At 41.4% G+C, this 22,254-nt stretch overlaps 1 protein-coding gene across 4 annotated transcripts in view; it reads right to left on the bottom strand.

Moving 5' to 3' along the window:
• LOC139923566 (RNA-binding protein Musashi homolog 2) overlaps positions 1–22,254 on the bottom strand; it is a 280,792-nt gene that overhangs the window by 23,608 nt on the left and 234,930 nt on the right. For all 4 annotated transcript variants that reach the window (XM_078283979.1, XM_078283978.1, XM_078283981.1 and 1 more), the window contains exon 11: positions 15,143–15,205. In XM_078283979.1, coding sequence (XP_078140105.1) covers positions 15,143–15,205 — 63 coding nt within the window. The remainder of the gene's footprint in view (positions 1–15,142; positions 15,206–22,254) is intronic.

Genomic DNA, 22,254 nt, shown 5'->3' with positions numbered 1-22,254 from the left:
GTTAAACAATTGTGGACAAAGACGGGAAAATGTGCACAACCACCACCAGCAGACACAGACACAGACACACACACACGCACACACACACCTGGCTGCATTGTTGGCGCTCAGATGAAAAACAAGTCCTTGGCTGCCTGGTGTCAGCCATAGCCGTGAAGGTCTCCTCTAACAAAGCGCTGATATAAATGACTCATATTATACCCAGAGATCATCGATAATGAGACCACTGTCTGCCTAAAAATGTGAAATAAAACGCTGTCGAAAGCGGCCATTTACGGATTACAGGGAATCTGAGAGCGGCCATCTGGAAGAAGGGAACGGGCCTCTTGATTATCGCACTGAGCTAATTTTCTCTCAGCTGTTATGCAGATGATTCACTTTTGAGCGTGCGGGGAAAGTGAAAAATGTGAGCTGAATTAAAAATCAACGTTTTGACACATCAAAGACGGCTGCCTCGGTAATGGTCGGGGGCTCTGCTGCTCCGACAGCGTCTTGTTTCCCGATCGGGACAGCAGCTGCCCTAACCTGCGAGCACAGAAAATTCCCCCGCATCCTTTTTAAAACCTGTATATGTATAATAACACTGAATGGATTTGAGGTCATTGGCACAGTATTAACCTGACGCAGCTAATTGGATTTTGCAAACTTGTATTTTTTTTCCCCACAGCACAGGCCAAGCAGAGGCCGACGATGCTTAGAACGACAGATCCGACATGGAATGGGACATTATTTTTCAACAGCACACTGCACTCTGCACTCCCTCTTTGACGTTTCATCAACCACTGTCTGTTCTATATCGGGCCTGTCCTTTAACAAGCTTAGGAGGAGAGTGTTGACTTGGCCCAATTGGACCGCAGTGGATTTCCATTCAAATGTGAGCTCTTGAATCCAATTGGCTTTCACATGGCACTGTTTAAAACGCCCGAGAATTTTCCCAGGAAAGACCTGCTAGACACCAGGGACGGTGTCTAGCAGGAGACAGTATGAAACATTTCGGCAACGGCTTTTGAGGTACGCCTGATCCGTTCGTGGTGGTTCTACATTTTCATTGGCTACGTACAAATGTCTGTCACACAGACGCGCAATGGGCTTGGAGAATTCTTAGAGGAGGACGCGCAGAACCGCTTGCAACAGGATGTTCAACGCGCTACATTTTGTGTAAAAAATGTAAAACTGGCTATAGGTTGAATCACTATTGTGTTATAATAATTAGTGATAAGAGAGTAGCGAAACGGATATTTATTTATATGAAAATATCATGGATTATGACTTTTTCGACAAGTAGTTACACTATCAGGTGTTGCAGGCCTATAGCCTCTCTGTGCCAAACATGAGGGAACAAACTCAACGCACGATTGCTGCCTTGTCTGTGTGTGCTGTGAGTAGACAGATGTTTTGGGGGTCTCTGCACATCTGTACCACCCCCCCCCCCCCCACCTCCCCTCCCCGAAAACCCCCAACCCCTCCGCTGGCTGCCCCCGGCCTCTACTGCCCCCACCCTCCCTCTGCCAGCACCACCACCACCTTTCCGCCCGGCTGGGAGCTCGCCACGACTGACACCCGGCGCAGCGGGCTCCCGGTGGGTGCTGTCGGTGCCACCCATCTGGGAGTGTCACGACCTGCTGGGAGGATGAAAGAGGAGCCCCACACACACAAACACACACACAGATGCACAAGCGCACACACATGAGCACCAACACACACACACACAAGTCCTTCTTGCCATTACAAATAGCTTAATACTCAGCAGAGGGCATCATCATCAAGGCCTAGGGAATGAGACAAACATATGAATAAATCAGCGGAATGTTTTATCTGTTGTTAGGAAACATATTGAGGAGATTTGTTGCTGCAGGGCCTCAGAGAGGCAAAACAGGCTGTCTGGCTGTTTCTATTACACTGCTCATTGACACTTTACATCTAGGCTGATAAAAGAGTAGAGCCCTGCTTATCTATAACAGAAAATAAAGAGCTTTAGATATACCTGCACCTTGAATGGGGAATACGTTGCATTATAATGTGAATTCTGTTATTAAGATCATGCTGTGCTTGGAGTAGGAGGACTAATCGAGGATCAGTTGTCTCCTGAATAGTATACATGGGAGAAAACCTTGTTAATCTAGCGTTTATATTAATCTAGTTCTAGACTTAAACGGGCTTCTATCTTCACATGTTAGAGTGTGTGAGCTGAATTGGGCTGCAGGTATTTAGTGGTTCTCAAAGTGGGGTTTGGGGACTGCTAGGGGTCCGTAAGGGGGCTCCGGGGGGCCACCAGCAAAATGAGCAAGAGTTTATTTGTATTATTGGACCATAATTCACCAGAAATGATCACCAATTAGAGAATGTATAAGAATGACTATTGTAAATATTGCAGAGAATGTAGGAGACAGTATTTGGGAGGTGAGAGGTGTTTTGAAGTCCCATGCCTGCTAATATACAGTAGTTGACATATAGGCTTTTTATATGGACAATTCAATATATGACTTCCAGGGTTGATCTTGTCACAAGATGAATGACCAGAACACTTGTTGATGAACAGTTCTTTTCATTTCATCGGTGAGAACTGTGAAATTGTCTACCACACGACAATATTAGAATTTGTTTTATTTCATTCGATTAATGACAAAAACACGCCGAATTGAAAAACTCTGTGGGAGACCATGAACATAACGATCCTAACCATTTTTGAACTTAGAAAGAGCATAGTTTAGAATATCCAATCACAGACGTGCATTTAGTCTCCACATACTTCGGTAAACGTCTAAATGTTGCAAATGTACTCTACGCTAATGCAGTGGCACCAATCTTCCTCAATCTATTTCCATCTTCCACTTCCAACTTAAAGGACGTTTTCATCAAAAGGCAAAGACTGCGGCTCAATTTAAAAAATGGTGTGAAAATTAACACTGGTGGGTACTTTGAGCCTCTAGTTTCAGCAGTTTGACATGTGAGGGGATTCAAACAGACAAGAAAGGGCAAAGGAAAAGCAGAGGAGAAGAAGAACAATTTATGATGGACGGGGCTACATTCCTGGAAACATCCCGTACATTCCCATCTTTTCCTTTAATCCGTCCTCAGTGTTTTCAATGTAAACTCGCATCGCCCCTTTACCTGAAATATGAATAATGCATGGATCTGTTCTTTTGCGTTCTTACTTCCACTAAACAATAATCATCAAATTATCTTTGATGACAGTGGACAAGGTGACGCGTCATCTCACACACACACACACACACACACACACATATTCATATGCACGCGTGCACACACACCTTTCTAATAGGGGGTAATAACTCATCTGCAAAACAAATGAATGGATGTGAGTTGCTGTGGCAACAGCAAAGCAGAGCGGGGCTGACTGAATCATTCCCAGTGAATTATTTATGTTGATTATCACTCCCCTTACACACCACGCAAAGACTGCTTAGAGGGCAACTCAAATTAACAACTTTTGAGAAAGGAGTTCATTCATTAAACCATCAATACGCCATGTTGCATTGGAATTTATAGCTTGCTATTAGACAGGGTATCTGCAGGTTTCCGACAGACAATTTAAGACTTTTTAAGACCTTTTTAACGCTTTAAGACTAAAGAAACAAAGCTGTCAAAAACAGCCTATTTCTGACTGAACATATCTGATGAAAGCTGTGAAACTATAAATGTGCAGAATAAGAAAAAAGGACATCAGGAAATTAATTGTCAAGGGACATTTAGTCCAACTGTGTCTAGTAAAGCAGATAGGATGCATACTGTACTAACCCTGTTCTGGATTCATCTAATAGTGGACATGCAGCACAAACAAACCTGTTATTGCATGGTGAAAAATAACTGGATTTTTACATATAATTTATTTTGTTACATATAATATATTTTATTTATTTTATATTTTTATTTATTTACTTTTTATCTTGTCTAAGGAGAAACGACAGTTGGAGCATGACTCACTGTTGCTTCCTGCACCACTGGCTTTATTTAGCAAACACTTAAAAACAGTATAAGAATACATACATATTCAATAATTCAATATTCTTTTATAAAGATCACGGTTTATAAAGTCCCAATTTATGAAGGATAAAGATTATATTGTCAATGGTAAATTCTCAGTCAAGTAAAATACCAATATTTCTTGAATACTGTGTGATGTGTGTCGCTCTCTATTACAACAAAAAAAGAAAAGTTGAAAAAAAGAAGTTGAAAAAACACAAACTACTAAACCAACTTAATAAACCATTCTGAAGTATGCAATGAAGCAAGACAGAGTTTAGGTCGACACACTTTATGTGCAATGTTGTATTCTGAAAAAAGAAGAAAAAAAATCCTACATCCTTTATTTGCATTGACGCTGCTGTGCGCGATGAGTTAGGAAAATTACAATGCCGCTCTATGAAAGAAGGAATCCCAACGCGGCAGACGGCCTCACGTCAGGACATAAATCCTGAATTACGGAGACTGTGTTTTCAGTTCTTTTCAAAGCCTGAACGTCTATCCCTGTAACCTGTGATTTTTGTCATGTGTCACCATCAATTAAATTCCTCCCCTTGAAAAAACGGCAGCCTACCAAAAAAGCCGTCCCTGAAGACAACCATACCCCCCCCCCCCACCCCACCCCCCCCACCCCCCGTCGCATGAATGTGTCTAATGGAGGGGAAAATGCTTAACACCTGTCCTGTCAGCAGAATTACTCACACTATTTGTTTGTTGATGTAAGCACAAAAAAAAAAAAAAAAAAAAGAGGCTGGCATAAAAAAAAAAAAAAAAAGAGACCTTACATACAAAAGGAGTACGCGTGCGTGCGAGTGTGTGGAGGTGGGGGGTGTGGGGTGGGGTGTGTGGGGTGGGGTGGGGGTGGAGGGGGGTGCGGGGGTGGAGGCAGTGCCAACCTTGGAAATAACATTTTGCACAATCACCTGCCTGGGGGCAAAACTGTCAGAGGCAGTGAGTCCATCTGGGGGGAGTAGGGGAGGAGTGCGTGTGTGTGTGTGTGTGTGTGTGTGGGGGGGGGGGGGGGGGGGGAGTGCAGCTGTGTGTGTGTGTGTGCGTGTCCTCTCCAACAAAGTATTCCTTTCTGCTCGTGAACACTGACCTTGCAATCTTACGAATACAGACGGGGTCCAGATGCATAAAGATGAGCGCATTTGCCCGAGCCTGCGTGACACAAAATCACGCTCCCTTGTAAAAAAAAACCCAAAAAAAGGCTTTATTTCGCGCTCTCTCCCTCTCTAAATAAAGACGTCGATACACTTTTCGCACGTGCTTCAAAATGACTGTTGGATTATTTCACATCTGCAATTAGCTTCATTTCCTCCGACAGCATTTAAAAAACGAACGGGGGCCCTCTTTCTATTTCCGCCTGCGGTGGCTTTTACTCCCCATCGAAAAGAGGGCCTTTTTCAAGCTGAATTGGAGGCTAATTAACAAAAAGACCACTTCTTTTCAGCCCAAGATGGCAGTTCATAAATAATCTATAAATAATGGCAGCTCATTTAGTGCCCAGATAAGCCAGTATGAAGATATCTAACAGATGATAGAGTGTATAGGCTGGAGGTCTATTAAAGAGCACCGCCTTTCCTCCCATCACACGTTTTTAAATTTGCCATTGCCTTAATCTTGTATACATTTAGATCTATGTGCACACACACACACACACACACACACCACAGACAAAATCCAACTGCCACACACACAAAGCACGCAAACAAATGAAGCAAATGCAAAGACACGCAAGACATGCGCACATCTACAGTGTACACATGCATACACACACACACACACAATCCATCATACTCTTTCAAGAAAACAAACAGCAGGAGAATAAAGGTGGACAGCGGCGGGGCCACTGGCGAGCCGCCGTTGAGCGGAGCTCGCTCATGTATCCATCTTCATCAGCGGCACAGACAGGCTGGACGCAAAGTGGAGGAAATATTTCCACATTTTCCCAGGATGGGGTGGAAAGGAAGGAGGCGGGGCTAGCGTGGCCTAGTTTAACTTGACACAACGGCTTCTCCTGATGGACGCCTGGGCAACAGCGTGGCACTGGTAGGGCCGAATATGACATGTGGAGGTAAAAAAAAGTATCAGGCCAAACGCTGTATATCTTTGCTGCTGTGTGGTGTGTACCATGGCTAATGAGGACTCTTTGTGTTTTGGAATGATGAGCAGTGCCTGAAATTAACTTTTTGGCTCACATGCCAAGCTAAAAATATATTTTTAAGCGATATGCATTTTTCATAGAAATGTGTCAACCAATTTCGCGTATAGAATCAGGTGCTGTGTGAAACATTCAATAAAGAGACAAGAACTGATTTAGGGTCAGTTCAGTTGCACAACAGGTCAAATCTGTATTTCATCATGAAGTAACTTGCTACATGGCAGTAACGTTAAGTCTCAACTAATGTTAGGCTAGTTAACCTTTGCCTACCGCTTTGTGTAGAGCAGTATAACTGGCAGCCAAAGACCCGGTTTGATACATAGTCATTGTTTTGCTTTGATGCGATTGGCTAGTGGTCAGAGAGAGGTGTATGGTGGCCAGTAGGGACAAAGTTAAAGAACAGGCAAAGACAGAAAACTGTACATAACTGAGGCATTGAAATGTTATGACAAAGTTTGCTGGCATTTGGTGCTTGGTGGGCGTTCATTTTGGATCTTCCTAATTATGAGATGATCGTGCATCCTTTAACAAGTCTGTTATCTCTCTGTGTAAAACCAAAAGGATATTTTGCTGGGAAAAAAGCTTTCAGGTCATGAGGAGATACTGCATTATCTACAGCCAGATGACTGAAGGAAAGTTCAGGCTGCACTAGCACAGAGTTCAGTCAGCCCATCATAATCACAATCATCTCCTGCCAGGCATTGAGTGCCACAATGCTTCAGCTCTAAGCTGCCAATCAGGCACAACTGCCACCTCCTCTGGGGGAGCTGCCTTTGCAGCTGCCTTTGCCACAGAAATCAGCAGCAAAGAGGCTGCATGCTGCTTTTGCTATCCGCTATAGTAAAGGGTTCAGCAATCCATATGGCTCCTCCAGAGCCCAGCTCTGAGCTTGTCAAGAAGAACATTATATCTAATAATGACTGCTATGCAAATGACTTACAATCGGTTCCTTGTAAAAGCCAACACGAGAGCACAGGGAAATGCTATGAAAAGTTGGGTGGCATGCAAGTCAAGACCACACCCACACAGGACACTGAATTACAAGAAGAGGCAAGACAGGAACCTATACCGACCAGAGAGAGAAATATACAGGACAGGATGGAGGAAAAAGAGAAAGCAATGATGAAGGGATGAAGAGGACAGGGAGAGAGTGGACGGAGGCGTGAGCAAAGCAGTTGGAGGATATCATGAGTCACAGATCTCTAAAGGCCAGTTCAAACTAACCAAAATCCACTTGTCTGTGGCTGTTGGAGCCTAACAGGAAGGATATAAAAATGCTTCTGTCTGTCTGCCTGTTGAGTTAGTTTATTGTCTCTGTCAAATTTTGTTCGTCTATCCCGTTTCCATTCCTTGGTCGTTCACTATGGGGCCCAGTTCAGACTGCGTAAAGCTTTGTGGGTCTTATGCAGATTGAGCTGTTCCTATTCGGACTTAGACTATTGAGGATTTTGGGCATGCCTTCACTTGCGCATGGGCTAATTCAAAACCTTGCGTTCTTTGTCGTCCCCACAGGTACGGTGGAAAATCAGGAGGCAGACTTTTCTCCATGTCATGTCTTTCTGCTGAGGCACTGCATTTATATACCGTGCGCCTTAAATTCGGCTGAGGCAGCACCTGTCATCGGGAAGGAAAGGATGAATCTCACCTGGAGTAACATTGAGGAATGTTGGCTGGAGTATGGTAAGAGTATGAGTATGGATCGGTGGATTGAGGCAAGAGAAGAGACAGTCTATGCATAAAAGCGCATTGGAAACATTTCATGTCTGATCTATACCATTTGGGGGCACCGACTATTCAATGTTATGATATTCAGCAAGTATGTACAGTTTTACACCCAATGATCAATAATTTGCAGCTTTAAAGTTTTTGTGATTCAACAATTTATAACCTATTTCATATTTTTGGTATGTACTCGTAGATTAGCAGATTTCCAGATTTTAGATCAGGAAACTGATGGGAGCCCTAGACACACTGCAGGGTTTCTGGTGCGTAAGGAAATGAGCTTATAAATGGTCTTCAGTCAGAGTCAGAATCTGCATATCATGATGTGAAGGTGGACATGTCTTGATTTACATATTCAGCACCTCAAGAGTACATCTTGCAGGAGGTTGCATATCCCTGCATTTAACTCCAGAGTTCGAAACAGGGCAGTGATATGGAGTGTAAAAACAGACTGAAGCTCCATTGACCTTATTCACACAGCGGCCATTTTGTCCTGCTATACCTAGATGCATAATACAAACATTTATCATTTCACAGATTCTCTACTTAAAAACATATTAGAAACAAATCGATCCGAAGAATCCAGAAGGATAGGTTCACATTTTAAAATATTTGGGCCATTATCGCTAGCTACCTAGCATATAGCCGAGGTAGCTAGTAGTTTACTAACTAGTAAGCTAGCTAATTACATCTGTTAAATTCAAGCAGTCGGTGTGGTTGTGGTTTCTGGGATTGCTAGCTAATTTGATCAGAAGTCATTTATGTGTGTTAAGTAACGCTACTTGACAATCTTCGAGCTTCCCACCCCGAGTGTTCAAAATGGCCACCATGTAAATAAGGTCAATTGGACAGTGCTTAAGGGTCTGAATCAGGCCCCCTCTTTCTTTATCTCTAGACGTCTTTAGAGCTTATACTCCGGTAATATTCAATGCTTCAAGAAAAAGAACGATGAAATTAAAGTCTAAAGCACCCATGACACTTTCATGTTAGGTACATTGGCTATTGAAACAAGCCAGATGAAATTGCCCCTTCAGGTGGTGAACAAGAGTCTTTATTCTAGACCACAATGCCCTAGAGCCAATCTCTGTTAGGGGAATATGAAGGTGGGGCACCCCGCTGTCAGCGTAAAACAACTTCTGTGTTGTTTTTCAGTCATTGCCAAAGGCATCCCACTCTGTCACCTTTCAAATCCTGCCATATCCACATCTTTTGGTTGGGAAGAAAATTCCTCTTACACAGTCAATAGACCAACTGGTGAGCTGTGAGACAGTGAGATGGTTGCCGTGTTTCCTGTAGGCGAGGCTGTGTAGCTGAAGCTAAGACAACAGTTTGAACTTTAGTGCGTTTTATCACACTCCAGAGCTCTAAAGACCAATATCATCCAACTACTGTTTAGTCTGGCAATGCCGAGGTTTAAGAGAGATTTTAAGAGAATGCCATTGCAGACACAGTGCCAGTGTGCATGGAATGAATACACTCACTGCCTTATAAAACAGCTGTACTCAGTCCTTTCGGGACCAACAAACTGCGGCGCTGATGTCCCACAGCCTAGCAAGCTAGCCACAGAAATCGCTTACATTCACGTTAGCACAAGAAAACAGCTGAATCCTATGGAGTGAATAGCTGATTTTTATGACAGTAAACTACCACAGGGGCCACCCAACAACATCCCAACAACCAGCACTTCCAGGAACGGAACTTGCTGCTCAAGCACAGTTGACAGAAATGCTACTTTGAATTTCGGTTAAGGCACAGTGCACTTGTCTAATCTTATCCTTCGGTTAGCACAGCACAAGACATTAGATCCCAAAAAGGCAAGGCCATTTCACCGATATTATTTAGAAGCACAACAGCAAGTGGCAACTGAGCATCATGCAAGCTAAAGTTAGCCAGGTAAATTTCAGCTATGCTATGAAAGGTATGTTATGAAACTAGTGTGTGTATGTTTGTGTGTGTGTGTGTGTGTGTGTGTGTGTATGTTTACTCTGCTACCACTGATATGAGCTAAATCCATTGTGACTCATGATGGTTTAACTGAGTCAACACCAAGAAACTGAGTCATTTATAATGCATATTGTTTACTTATTGAAGTCGACTGAATGAAGTCTAACCTTTTATTTGACATTCATTTCCTCCTTAGAAGTAGACTAAGCTGCGCATCATTCAAAGACAAATGGGCTCTCAGAGATGGTCAAAAAAGTTAAAAGATGGAATGATTTTAAGTGAAATGATTTGTAAAGGTGTCGCTGAGTCATGGCTGCATTTATTCCATTGTGCAAGCGCTGTACGAGTTCCTCCAGCTTCTAATTCTGTCTCCCTCCTTTCTCATCTTTGGAGAAATGTATCTTTGCTCCAGGACGTGAAATCATGCTAGGGTTTACATTAGAGAGAATGACACCTAATGGCAATATATTCCATTCTACTGACAAAAAAAAAGAAAACATCTTAAAAAATGATTCTATCTTACACAGGCAATTCACAAGTCTCCAAGTTCTCCAATTAACTGTGACAAACAGAATTTAGAAGCATGATAAAACCACATTGGTGATGCAAGTACACCAGACACCCATACTGGGACTTAAGCTGCTCAAAGGTAACTGTGCCTTATTTACACTGCTGATCCCCTATAAGCCACTACAGTATGATTAAAAAAAGAAATCTTATTTCATATGTTCAAGTAAATTCCACACTGGGATAATCTTACACTGTTATATATCACCAATTAGTGATGTTCAATGCATTCCAGCAGTTATTTTGTGAAGTGTTGTAATTTACTTTTTTGGTGTACCCACTTTCTCTCTACTTGCCCCATCTATTTCTCCGTATAGGAAAATTGTTGTTATTTTCGACCTGGGCCGTATTTTCCTAGTTTCTACCATCATAACAATTGATTGTATTCAAAATGTCATCACTTACTTCACTGTAGACCTTTACATACCTCCAGTTTGCTCCAATAAACACCCAGAGAGCCAACACAATCTCCAACAGTCAAACCCAAGAAGCGATTAAAACACATCCTTTCCAACACAAAATCACCCAACTACAATGGGACCTGCCAACATCAGATTTTCTGATTATCCATAACCTGAAACTTGCATATATTGCGGTATTAAGTGTGTTATTTTACCTAGTGTGAGCTAGTTGGCAAGTAGACTTTTCAAGTACTCTTATACTGCATTTGTGTCATATCAGATGTTCTGTAAATACGAGCTGCCGACTGGGAAAAAGATTCTTGCGAGCACCGATATCTTCCATCTGGCGGCACGAATTGCAAAAGTGTCAACACATGGGACAAAATATAGCAGGGAATCCACTGATATAAACAGTCCAAGGTATTAAAAATCAAAATGATCAACTATATTCACACTAATACCATCAACTGTACTTACAAAAAGTGAGAAATATCTTATGTAGTTTGTTTGTGGTTGATTTTAAATTCATAAATACAAGTAAAGAACACTGTCAAGCTAAGCAATGAAAGCCTGTTGTTTTGCTTCTTCTGATATAAGGAAGCCGTGAATGCTGCAGAAAACTGGCAGCCAGCAAAATAAACAAGGACGTCTGTGAGCAACGCTAAAAAGTATCAAATGGACTATTATGACTGAAATGTCAAGATAATTATTCAGTCACAGCTATTTATAGATATTTGTAACTGCAGTTATTGTGTTGAAAAGCATGTGTCTTTTTGGGTTTAACTGTTGGAGAGTGCATTGGCCCTCTAAGTGTGTATTGGAGAGCATTGCTCCTGGGGAATTGGAGGTATGTAAAGCTCTACAGTGAAGTGATGAAATTCTGAACGTTGTCGATCGTCTCAAAGGCAAAAACTAGGAAAAGAAGGCCTTATCCTTCAAGTTAGTGATTTCCTATGTTTCCCAGAATGCTTTATGATAACCCAGAGAGAATGTGCCTGAACTTGTGCTACTCAGGTTATACTTGTAGGTGGAAAGAGCAATAGCAATAACATAGTAAGAGCAAGAGAGCGAGAGTTTTCCCAATTGAGAAAAAGTGAGTGTCATGCCCCTTACTCAAAACAAATGTCTTGCTGTTGCATTGTATTCTGGTCTATTTTCTGCTCCTGTGGGTGGAGAAATTGGTCTCTCTCCTCTTCTACAATGGATTTCTCCCTGTATGATTGTTGAACGTCTCTCGGTGCAAAATGGCGGATCTAGAAAGAAGCCCTCGCTCTTTGATTCTGAGGTGCTGACACCAAAACCTGACGTTTATGTTGATGTTTTAGATCGCTGAAACATTTTCTGCTATCAAACTCCACTGTAGCTGTGATGTTACAATGTCTACGTTGGGTCAGTTATCCGCAGGAATAACAAAAATACAGCAACAACCAACAAAATAGACCCAGTAGTGCAAGGTACATTGCCAATAGTTCTTCTCTTAATAGGGTTTAAGTGTTGTAGGTTCGATTTTTCCTTTAACACAGGCTTACACGTTTTTCCTGTAGGATTGAATTATTTTCTATATTCATACCTGATTAATGTTGGAGAACTAGCATATTATGCCATCTCTGCTTAAGTGGCACTACAGTAGACTGAGTCCAAGGCAAAAGCTGGCTGCCCATGACTGACTCCTTGGCATGTGGTGTGATCAAGTGACAATGAGTTTATTCATTGAAAATTGTTGTATTACTGTGTTACTGTGGCCACTTTCCTTTAGGTATTTTACATGAATAAAGCCTCTCTCACATGGATGTTTTATTAATTATATGTCCTATACTAAAACATCTCTAATTCGGACCTCCCAAAACTAAGTAATAAATATCTAGCCAATCAACACTGATCTCTTGTATTTCTACATGAGAGAGCATTTTGAGATCTTGTGTCAGTACATAAAATTTAACATTATTATGCATATAAACAAGGCGCTACAGATTCAGTGTTTACCATCTTAGAGCTGCCCCTGAGACTGGTTGAGGCCATACCCTAACAACTGGGCTATGTGGGTGCATGTGAGTTTGTGTGCATATTTTGTACACACATTTAAGCCACACTGTCTCCATTGCATGCATTAAAGCTGGGGTAGGCAATTTATTTGGTAATATTTGTTGAAATTCTCTTTACATCCCGACAGCTACGAATAAATCAAATGCTCTTAGGAAATATCCGGTCTCTGTGACTGTCCTAGGCCCTGTCACCAGCCATTCCAAAATCTCAGGACGCCTGGATCTTAGCAACCAATCATGACAGCTTTTCCGCAAGGAGGCGTCCCTACTGCCTGTCAATCGCACGCGCACATAGCTCAATCTAGTTCTGACCTACCTGCAAACTGCAGCGAGAAAACATATATCCACAAAAAAGATGACATGAAACAGCCATAATCCAAATTGAATACTGGGACTGGAATAAACTTGTTGTGTAAGTAAGTCAATTGTTTTCCCCACTGCACAAGATCTGTTCATCAGGAAGGAGCCACATTCAGGTCAGTCAACCAGCGTTAGGTAGGCTTTGCCACTGAGGTAGCTAATCTATGTGTGACAAAAAAAAGAAAAATTGTCAGCTAATATTTCAGTACCAACTACACTGAGCTAGCAGAGCTATGTTTTGCACAAAAGGTTTGGAATTTATCAAGTTTGCCCGAGTTGGCGCACTCTCTCCAGTGTAGAGTGAACCTAGCTAGCTAGGTTTGTAGCAATGTGTGTTTTTAACCGCAATGGCTAATCTTTTCTGACAAAAAATATTTTTGCTGGTGAATGTTTTAGTTACAACTAGATTAAGATGGCAGAGTTGTATTTTGCGTAAAATATTTAGAATTTATTAAGTTTGCCCCCGCTCTCATGCACACACCTGAGCCTCGTTTGGAGGGAGGAGTTACGGGAGGGAGCAGCATGTTTTTGTTGTGTACTTTCAAAGTTGCCTACCCCAGCTTTAAGGTTAAAGGAACACACCAAGTTTATGGGTGATTGTCCCATTGGTCAACTTAGCCATTAAATGATGAGAACACAGACACCAACATCACCCAGTAGCTTGTTGGTGATGGTGCTCCATGCTAACTCTTAAAAATACACTATGTTGAGTGATAGTAGGCTCCATGCTAACACTTGAGCATACGCTACCCTGAGTGATAGTAGACGATCAGCATTATACAAATTAAGAAGATGGACCTTTTAGTAACAGAAGAGTTGTTAGTGGCTTGTAGACTCATACATTTTAAAAAATAAATATCACTAACTCAGTATAGGTGATGTAACCAGGTTTATTAAGTTACCACTGAATAGGAATCTACGGATACCTATTATTATTATGTATTCAATCCAATAACTCAGTCATAGATTGATAAATCTATCTAGTCCTGGTGACTCAACCTAGACACAAAGAATGGTACTGATTGGCCCATTTCCCATATAATAACCCCTCAAAGTCTAAGGCTGACCCCCACCGCGCCATTAGTCATAGAGATCTGGAACTTGGTACAGATACTGTATGTATCTAGGCATAATGCACAGTTTTGCCTCAAGGAGCCATAATACCATTTTGTTTTGTTTTTTGTCATTTGTCAATTTAGACTGAGCTCTGCTGCCTGTTTTTCTCCCAGTGTTTGTTTAGGCATATATCTGTGTGGTGGCGGGCAGAGTCTGAATGATTGATTAAGCTACTGGGCTGGTGAATCAGTGGAGCCAGGGAGACGAAATCAGGCAAAGAGAGGAAGCCAATTTGAGTGGGAGTCAGGATTCTGCTATTCTTTGTATTAGCTTGACAGGAAAAGTCTCAGGAGGTTTTTTTTAGGTTGACAAGTCAAAATCCTGGCTGAAATATAATGACTGAAGGTTGCATTATTCTGACAGTAATTAAGCTTAAGTGATGTTTGTGAACATTAGGTTTGGATATGTCACTTAGAAAGGCTGGGCGACGTTCAATGTAAAGCAGACCAACAGAAGAAAACTTAAATCACTTCCAAGACCCTTTTAGACATTGTAATAATCAAAATCCATCTATAGTGTACAGAGCTGGCAGGTACAGTAGCTCTTCAGACAACTAGCACCTATGATGCTACCTTGTAGCCAAAGTGAAGAGAGAGAGGAAACTTTGAAATCCACCCCTCTCTCTTCACTTTACAAGGAGTGTGTATGTATAAAGCATATGTTAGTATGTTAGTGTGTGTGTGTGAGGCTGGGGGGTTGAGGGGGAGCGAAGGCAGACTAGAGAAGTGAGAAACAGCATGGAGAGAGCGTCAGGCCACACAGAATACCGACAGAGCGTTTACCTGCCCCTGCGTTCTGCCCGTATGCCGTGTAGCCGCCGCCTCTTCCACGGGTCCCCCTACCTGAGCCACGAGCTGCCGCTACCGCCGCTGCCGCCACCGGTCCGTACGCCGTCGCCGGGAAGCCTGGGAGGACGACACAGGGGAGGACATGTAAGGATTCATTCATTTTCCCTGCTCGCAAAATCCTTTTCTGGGTGGTGGGGGGGCTGGAGCCGATCCCAGTATGCATTGAGACACCCTGGACAGGTCTCCAGTCCATCACAGGACTAACACAGATAGACAGACACTCTCAATCAACCTGTGGACATTGTAGAGTCTCCAATCCACTTGATTGTGGGAGGAAACCCAGGAGAACACGGAGAGAAAAATGCAAACTCTTCACAGAAAGGACCGGGAATCAAACCTGCAACCTTCTGGCTGTGAGACCACAGTACTAAACATTGAGACAACCTGATGCCTCCATGTTAGTATGTGATAATATATTATTGTTCCCCACAATGAAATCGGACAAGGGACTATGGATTGGCATCTGCCCGTCTGTTTGTCCATCCGACTGTCCGTCCGTTGAACCGATTTTGACGAAACTTCAGGGAATGATGCGTGTCTTTGCTCTATTCCAGCACTTTCAAAACTACAGGGATTGGCCTAAGGGGGGCGCTACAACATTTGTTTAATTGTCTGTACGTCACACACCGTATCTTGGATGCTGCTGATCAGATTTTCACTAAACTTAAGTGAATGATGCCTCTCATTGCTCCATTCTGGCATGTTTAAAACTGCACTGATGGCCCAAAGGGGGACTGTACATTCCTGACATGTTTACTGTTGCCTTGTCTACATTGGTAAATTGTTAAATGTGCCTTGCACATTATCACTTTTTCTGTACATAGCCAAGTCAAGCCAAGTCAAGTTTATTTTTATAGCACATTTTCATACAAATGCAGTTCAAAGTGCTTTGCAGAGTAATAAAAAACAGTAAAAGAATAGCAACAAATACAGAAAATTCAAATTTCAGTTTAAATTAAATACACAGGAATATAAAATAGTAATAATAACAACAATGACAGCAATAAAAATAATAAGAATTAACCATTTATGTGAAAGCTATACTAAAAAAAAAGATCTTACTTTAGTTTACTCTTAAATGAGCGTAAGGTTGAAGCACATCTCAAATCAACAGGCAGGCTATTCTATTTCTTGGGTGTATAAACACTAAATGCTATTTCAGCAGATTTACGATTCTTCTAGGGATGTGAAGGAGACCAGTGGAGATCTGCTAGGGTCCCCTATCTGCATATCTGCATATCTGTACATATTATCTCCATTTGTAAAGTGAAAATGGGTATAAAATCTTAACACTTTGTTGAAAAGGCTGCAATTTTCAGAATGTGTTGGCTGAAGTGAGACAAATCTTTTGTATACTGGTACCTACCACCATTTCTGAAGTCGACCCCCTCTGTTTATAGCAAAAACAATCTATGATCCCATAGCATTGTCATCCTAGACATTAGTGAAGGTATCAAAAATTGTAATATCTCAAAAAACTGAGCATACACTGAGCAAAATGTCCAGCTGTAAATGGTCCAACCAATTGTGTCAAATGTTCAACATAGTTTGATCAATTTTCATTAAAGTAATGAATAATACTGTTAATAGTCTAAAGGTGATGCTTGTAAAGCCATGATGAAATTGAGTAATGGGGAGCTCTATTAGAGTTCTATTGTTATTTGTGAAGCATTTAATCACAGGCTGCAGTATTCACATAATATCACCTCTACATTAGGTGGTTTGTGTGCTAAAAGTTTGCTAAAACGGCTTTTATTTTGAAAAATCTGGACCAGACTAGACTTCCAACACCACTGGTTGCTAACTACACAATGTGTTTGTTTCAGTTTCCTCTTTGTGCTTGGATCCCAGGGATTGTACTGTATATTAAAACTTGATTTGGTTTGACTGGTTAAAGTTTAAGCTATTGCTTTTTTAAAAATCCACCAATTTTTACAGGCAGTTTAAAGGATAATTACGGTTATTTTCAACCTGGGCCTTATTTTCCTTTAGTTTTTGTGGGAACGCTGCTGTCCAATACACCCTTCTTTTGGTACTGAAAGTTTGCAGACTTGGCTTGACTTAACCACACTGTATTTCACTCATTCTGTAAAAGGAATAAAGATGGCCCTGACTGGTTTCTGCCCAATGCCTGTTGTACCACAGCTTTTATTGGATGTTTGCCATTGTTAATTAAAAAAGACAAAAAAAAGCATGGATCTGACTACGCAAGCCTGCCATTCATTCGCTAAATACATTTTGATACGGTAATTTTAAAAATAACAGCATTTTTTTTTATCTGTAACTGAACTTTGATATCTGTACTAATTCTGGTTATCGTCCAGCCCTAGTCCAAGGTATGAAAAATCACAATCATCAGTTATATTCACACTAAGACAATCGACCACACTTATGAAAAGAGAGAAATATCTACTGTAGTTGGTAACACTTTACAATAAGGGTACATTAATTAAGGGTAATTAACAGTTAACTAATGTGTCTGGTAATAATTTATTAATGGTGTTCATGTTAACTAAGGTATTAATTTATACATTATTTAATAGTCATCTTTATAAACTATTAAATAATGTATAAATTAATACCCTTAATTAATGTACCCTTATTGTAAAGTGTTACCCTGTAGTTTGTTTATGGTCAATTTAAAATTCATAAATACAAATGATTTTGGATGTGGGTCAGTCAGGCCAGTTTGCAGCATTTGAACTGGAAAGCTTCCATAGGTTTACCTCATTAAAATTAGCGGAGCTGCTGTTGTCGCCCAATCAGGGTCCAGCATTGTGCCCGATATGTGAAGCGCTTTGAGTACTTAGAAAAGCGCTATATAAATGTAATCAATTATTATTATTATTATTATTATTAGGACTTAGTCTTCACATTCACTTAATTTTACTAATTCAAATCAACTTTTAACTGACCTACATTAATTTGCAAAACATCATGAAGATCATTATTCTTGAGCCATAATATATTTGAAAATCAGGAAAATATGGAACCTTTAAATGGGCTAATGTTTTTTTAAGAACTTTTTTAAGTGGATTTTTACACCAGTAATTTTACCTCTACTTAAGTTATACTCAAGTAGGATATTTTGGTGCTCTTTCCACCCTTGAATATGCGTGTGTGTGTGTGTGTGTGTGTGTGTGTGTGTGTGTATATGTTTTTCTGGTCATGGTATTTTTGGACAGCACACTTCCTACAAATGATGACTAATAGTGCAGTTTATTTAACAGGGACCAGGTACAATAAAAAACATACACCTCCAAGAAGTCCGATGCACTGTACAGAGATACAGCTAGACAGCTAATTTTCTGTGTCTGAGGCATTTGGAAGATTTGGAGGATTTGAATGCCGAACATTCTGGATTAGCGAGCACCATCTAAATCTAACAAAGGGAACAATCGTGTATTGTCTGCATGTATTGCACGGGAAGTGTGAAAAGCAATCATCTCCTTGGAAGGCGCGTTAAGGACGGCCGACACATAAAGCTGACAGGGGTTAACTTGGAAAGCGCGGCTCGAGCACTCGCACCACGCCAATATGGAAATTTCGACATGCCGGCGCACTTTTTAAGTCCGCATCCGCATCCGTTCACTTATCTTCACTGCTCTGAACTACTCGCCTCACAGCCATGGTATGGAGGAGGAAAGGAGTTGAAGAAGAGGGTGGGGGAGGCTGGGATCATAAAAGCCAGGAGTGCTAATCAGCTGGCAGTTGTCTGCCTTTGAGGTTCATCAATCTGGGGGGTCATTTGTGTCTTCCCAGCATCGGTGAAGCAAAGGTTGGGTAGGACCGGGGAGGAAGAGGGTGGGGGACTGTGTGATTTATGAAACGGATATATCTTTGTATGATGTCAACATTTGACTTGACAACTGGGTGTGGATTAAAGTAATAATCCGCAACATTTTCATAATAAACTTCCGTTTTGCTACTCTCTATTCACTGACCAATATAACACAATAATGATTCAACCTACATCCAGTTGAGGGAAGCTTTTACATCTGCTGTTCTAAACACCTGGTGTCTGGTAGGTCTTTCCTGGGAAAGATCCTCTGGCACACAAGAAGTGGAACAGACAAAGAAAAGAGCGCCACCTACAGAAACTCAAACTGCATCAACAGAAAATGAAAAATGAGAAAGACTTCACAGTACTGGACACACTGTTTGATTGACAGGTGATCTCTGGGAAGAGCAGTGCAGAAACACTGCACTCACAGAACTGAGATCCAATAATGATGAAAACATAAATCAGTGTAAACAAATGGAAAAAATGCCCCAATTTTACACGGTCATAACAGTTGCATGCTGGGGCTTTAACACTCTCCGAGAATAGAAGTCCCTCTGATCTTTCCCGCTTTCCCTTCATTTCTCCCCTTTATATTCTGAGCCTTGGCAAACATGGAGATAGTGCAACTGTCATCTTTGAACAGTATCAACTTTTATACAAGCAACTTCTTTGTCATCACTCGTCACCTTTTGTCTCTCTCTCTCTCTCTCTCTCTCTCTCTCTTTCTCTCTCACCCTCACAGCTCTGTTGGAGTGGAAGAAAAAAAAAGCTGTCAACAATTTAGCTTATTTGGCTTTATATGAAATACTTTGCAGTCCATATAGATCCCTTGCAGTGTTCATACTGAAAAAAAACATATGGTATATTGAATGTGAATTATACTGTCATACAGTTACACTCACTTTAATAATAAATGGCTATTTGTGTGATAATTCTTTTCTTCTGTCATGTCTTTCTTCAAATAGCTAAAGCCATAAATGTTTGTTGAGGCCTATGTCTATAGACTATTGACTTAATATTCTTAGATTGTAGATTTAAGCCTCTGTCCCTGTAGTCTATCAGTTAATTCAAACAATCTGCTATTTGCCATGTGCTCAAAAGATTTCCTTTATAGCCTAACTTTCCTTCTATCAGTTTGAATGGAGATTAAATCACTTGATGTCATCCTTGCAAGACAGAGGGATAAGGAATTTAGAGATTTGGATTCTAAATTGGTTTGTAAACGGACAAATCAGTTAGAATCTATAAGGAATCCTGAAGGAGCAAGCTAGAGAATTGAAAGACACTTTAGATTTTGACCATGCTCCATAACCTAGCCTGGCCTGCATGGCTTACATAATTATTTAGCCAGTTTTTTGTGCTGTTAAGTTTTTTAATATAATTTCAATATCAATTCACGTGAACCATTACACCCGTCATGTGCAAAAGTGCGCGCACACCTTTGAATGTGTGTTTGTCATCTTGTCATGGGCAGAACAGATTAACAGGATAATTACTATGCACTGTTCCCAATATCAGCTCCACAGTTGTGTGCAATTGCCTTTGGTACGCAAAGAACCATCTTCCTCTAAAATTCTTTCCCTGCGAATAATAATTACGATGATAGTAACAATGTGGTACTTTATTGATCCCTGAAGGAGATCACACTTACAATAATCACACCCTGACCCTCTGCTGACAGATGATTTGTACCTCATGAACAACTCCAATTTGTCTTAATCGACACAGGGTTCAAACATAAAAATTAGGAATCATCATATGAAGGCGTGACAATGGACGGCATTGTGCGCATCACAACTAGGTCCAAGTGCTTATTATGATATAAATATAATTACAGACTATCTTATTCTTAATTAAACACATGGAGATGTCTTTGGCTATCGAAGATCGAGGGCGTCCTAAACAATGGAGTGGTGACAATGCCAGATGGTTGCACTCAGAGAGAAGGGATGGCATGTAATGAGCCCTGTCTGTTACAGTCATTCTCTCCCTCTCTCTTTCTCTCTCTACATATTAAACAAAGACATTCCCCAATCTACTGAAGCCGCATGAAATAACCTCTTATTTGGTGCTACTAATCAACACTTCCAACTTTGGCGACAAGATTAAAGACGAGTCTGAACAAAGACCTGAACTATCAGCGAGGATATTGCAAGGAATGCGGTGATTGCGTAAAGTGACATACAGCGGTCATGATGGCAGCCTTGACCAGCAAGTCCTGCAAATAGGGGTAAGAAACGATGTTTTACTATTGTACTCCTGTTGAGGAGGTGAGGATGTGGGGAGTGAAACGGTAGTTTGGGAGTTACTTCAGCGAGTTTGGGGAAATTGGCACAGAGGGAGGGCAAGGAGGAGAAAATGGGAAGAGGGAGGTGGATGGAAATGAGGCGTGGAAGAGAAGAGTGAGGAAAAAAATGGAAAAGGAGAGATCTGGGAGCTGGGGGAAGTAAGTGGGTGTGAATGCCGTGCCCTGAGGGGCTGTGTTAAGAGGTCACCTGGGTTAAGCAGGACATGCTATGGGTTCCGGAATGAGGTTGTTACCCCCCGTGCAGCAGTGGCCACTGGGTAGGTGGGGGGTGGAGGGAGCAGTGTGATGGGGAAGCGACGGGCCAACGATGTGCTGAGATGTCCAGGGTCTTTTTCCAACTTTTCTCACCTCATTTTGTTTTATTTCTTCTATCTCTGCATCGTCTTTGTCAAGGAGATATAAGTGGCCTCTTGCACTGCAAATGCACTAGCACCTACAAGGAAGAGGCCTTCACGGCTCACTCAAACCCATTTTCAGTAAGACTAATCAATGTGACATCAAACACTCTAAAGCCAAGTATGATATATTTGGCACCTCGGCAGATAATCATGCCAAATAATGACAAGAGAAAGAATACATACTCGTTTCTACTGGACAGAAGAACCATACATGTCCAATCTACAGGCTGCCATCCATCTATAACACCTTTCGTTACCTCCTCACAAAGTACGGAAATGTAACGTTCTGTAATTAGCCATGCATCAGAGAGGTATCTGTTTTACCAGATCTTCATTGAGAACATTCTCACATACAGATTTCTCTCCTTACCAGTTGTAAACAACATAATTACTAAAACAGCCCACACAGCCTGTAAAATCTGTGGGCCCAAGAGCCAAGACACCGCTCATCACTGGTCCAATCTGAAGCAATGGAAAGCACACAGCATCATAAATTATAGCAATTTCTCCTCACTCAATCAATTTGAACTAATTTTCAGTTGCAAAGGGGTGGGCCATTATCCCCATAAGCAGAGGACTCACACAGCCATGACCCACATCCAACAATTGCTTGTGA

Source organism: Centroberyx gerrardi, chromosome 6, assembly GCF_048128805.1.
Source record: "Centroberyx gerrardi isolate f3 chromosome 6, fCenGer3.hap1.cur.20231027, whole genome shotgun sequence".
Lineage (NCBI taxonomy): Eukaryota > Metazoa > Chordata > Actinopteri > Beryciformes > Berycidae > Centroberyx > Centroberyx gerrardi.
This window is presented reverse-complemented; position numbering and strand designations above follow the sequence as displayed.